The sequence below is a fragment of the Aptenodytes forsteri genome, unplaced genomic scaffold, assembly GCF_000699145.1.
Source record: "Aptenodytes forsteri isolate BGI_AS27 unplaced genomic scaffold, ASM69914v1 Scaffold258, whole genome shotgun sequence".
NCBI lineage: Eukaryota > Metazoa > Chordata > Aves > Sphenisciformes > Spheniscidae > Aptenodytes > Aptenodytes forsteri.
In genome coordinates, this window is record NW_008795250.1 from 2,856,083 (window position 1) to 2,857,018 (window position 936).

General features: G+C 59.0%; 1 protein-coding gene across 2 annotated transcripts in view; it reads left to right on the plus strand.

The window, feature by feature from the left end:
- Positions 1 to 426, plus strand: part of PKM (pyruvate kinase, muscle) — a 16,384-nt gene extending 15,958 nt beyond the window's left edge. For both annotated transcript variants that reach the window (XM_019471964.1, XM_019471965.1), the window contains exon 10: positions 141 to 426. In XM_019471964.1, coding sequence (XP_019327509.1) covers positions 141 to 247 — 107 coding nt within the window. In that variant the 3' untranslated portion in view covers positions 248 to 426. The remainder of the gene's footprint in view (positions 1 to 140) is intronic.
- Positions 427 to 936: the final 510 nt, after the last annotated feature.

The window sequence follows — 936 nt, forward strand, 5'->3', positions numbered from 1 at the left end:
CCCGGAGCCGCGGCTGCCCTGGGACAGGCTGCCCCTGGCGCCTTGGAGGCGTGGGGAGTGGGTGACAAGCGATGTTCCCCCTGCGGCAAGCTGACGGCAGTGGGCCCCGAGCTCCGACACCTCCCTCTCTTCTCTCCTAGGCAAAGCGCGTGGGTTCTTCAAGAGCGGCGACCTGGTCATCGTACTGACGGGCTGGCGCCCCGGCTCGGGCTACACCAACACCATGCGCGTGGTGCCGGTTCCCTGAACGACTGACTCCAACCAGCAACCACCTTCCTTCCCCCTTCCCCTCCGCTCCCCTCACCCCTCGCGTTAGACCAGCCATCGCTTGCGATGTTCTCCTTGTCCCTAGAGTGGATGTAGGTTGCTAAACACCACCCAGCGCAGCAGCAGCAGGGGGAAGAGACCTTAAATCACTAAAAAAAATATACTTGAAGTGTTTAGTTTTTTTAAAAACCTTTCCCCGTAGTGAAGTCCTGTCCTGATGTACATCGGAGTCAGCGTAGGAGACTCCTCTTAGCCTAGTGACTGTCCTCAGGGTGTGAAATGTCCCTTTCCCTGCCCCTGTTTTGGGGTGACGGGGAAGGGGAGAGGCGACGTGGTCAACGGTTCCGCTGTAACCCTCCTCCCTCAAGGCAAGCTGCTACTCGCCCCCCTCCTGCGCAGCCAGGACCTGTCCCAGCCAGAAACCTGCCCACAGACCAAATCCCAGGTGAAGCCAGCCCCCTCTAAGATGGGTTGTGTTGTTTTGTTTTGTTTTCAGGGGTGGGGGTATAAAAAAGGGTGTTGGCACCTCCGTGCGAAGGGCTTCCTGTGCTCCCCTTGCAGCGTGTCTCGTGTATTACCTTGACAGGTTATTTAGTTGGTTGCCCCCCCCCCCCCCCCTTCTCCCTCACCCCACACTCCACACTCGCCATATTCTCGCCTTTGCCGCCT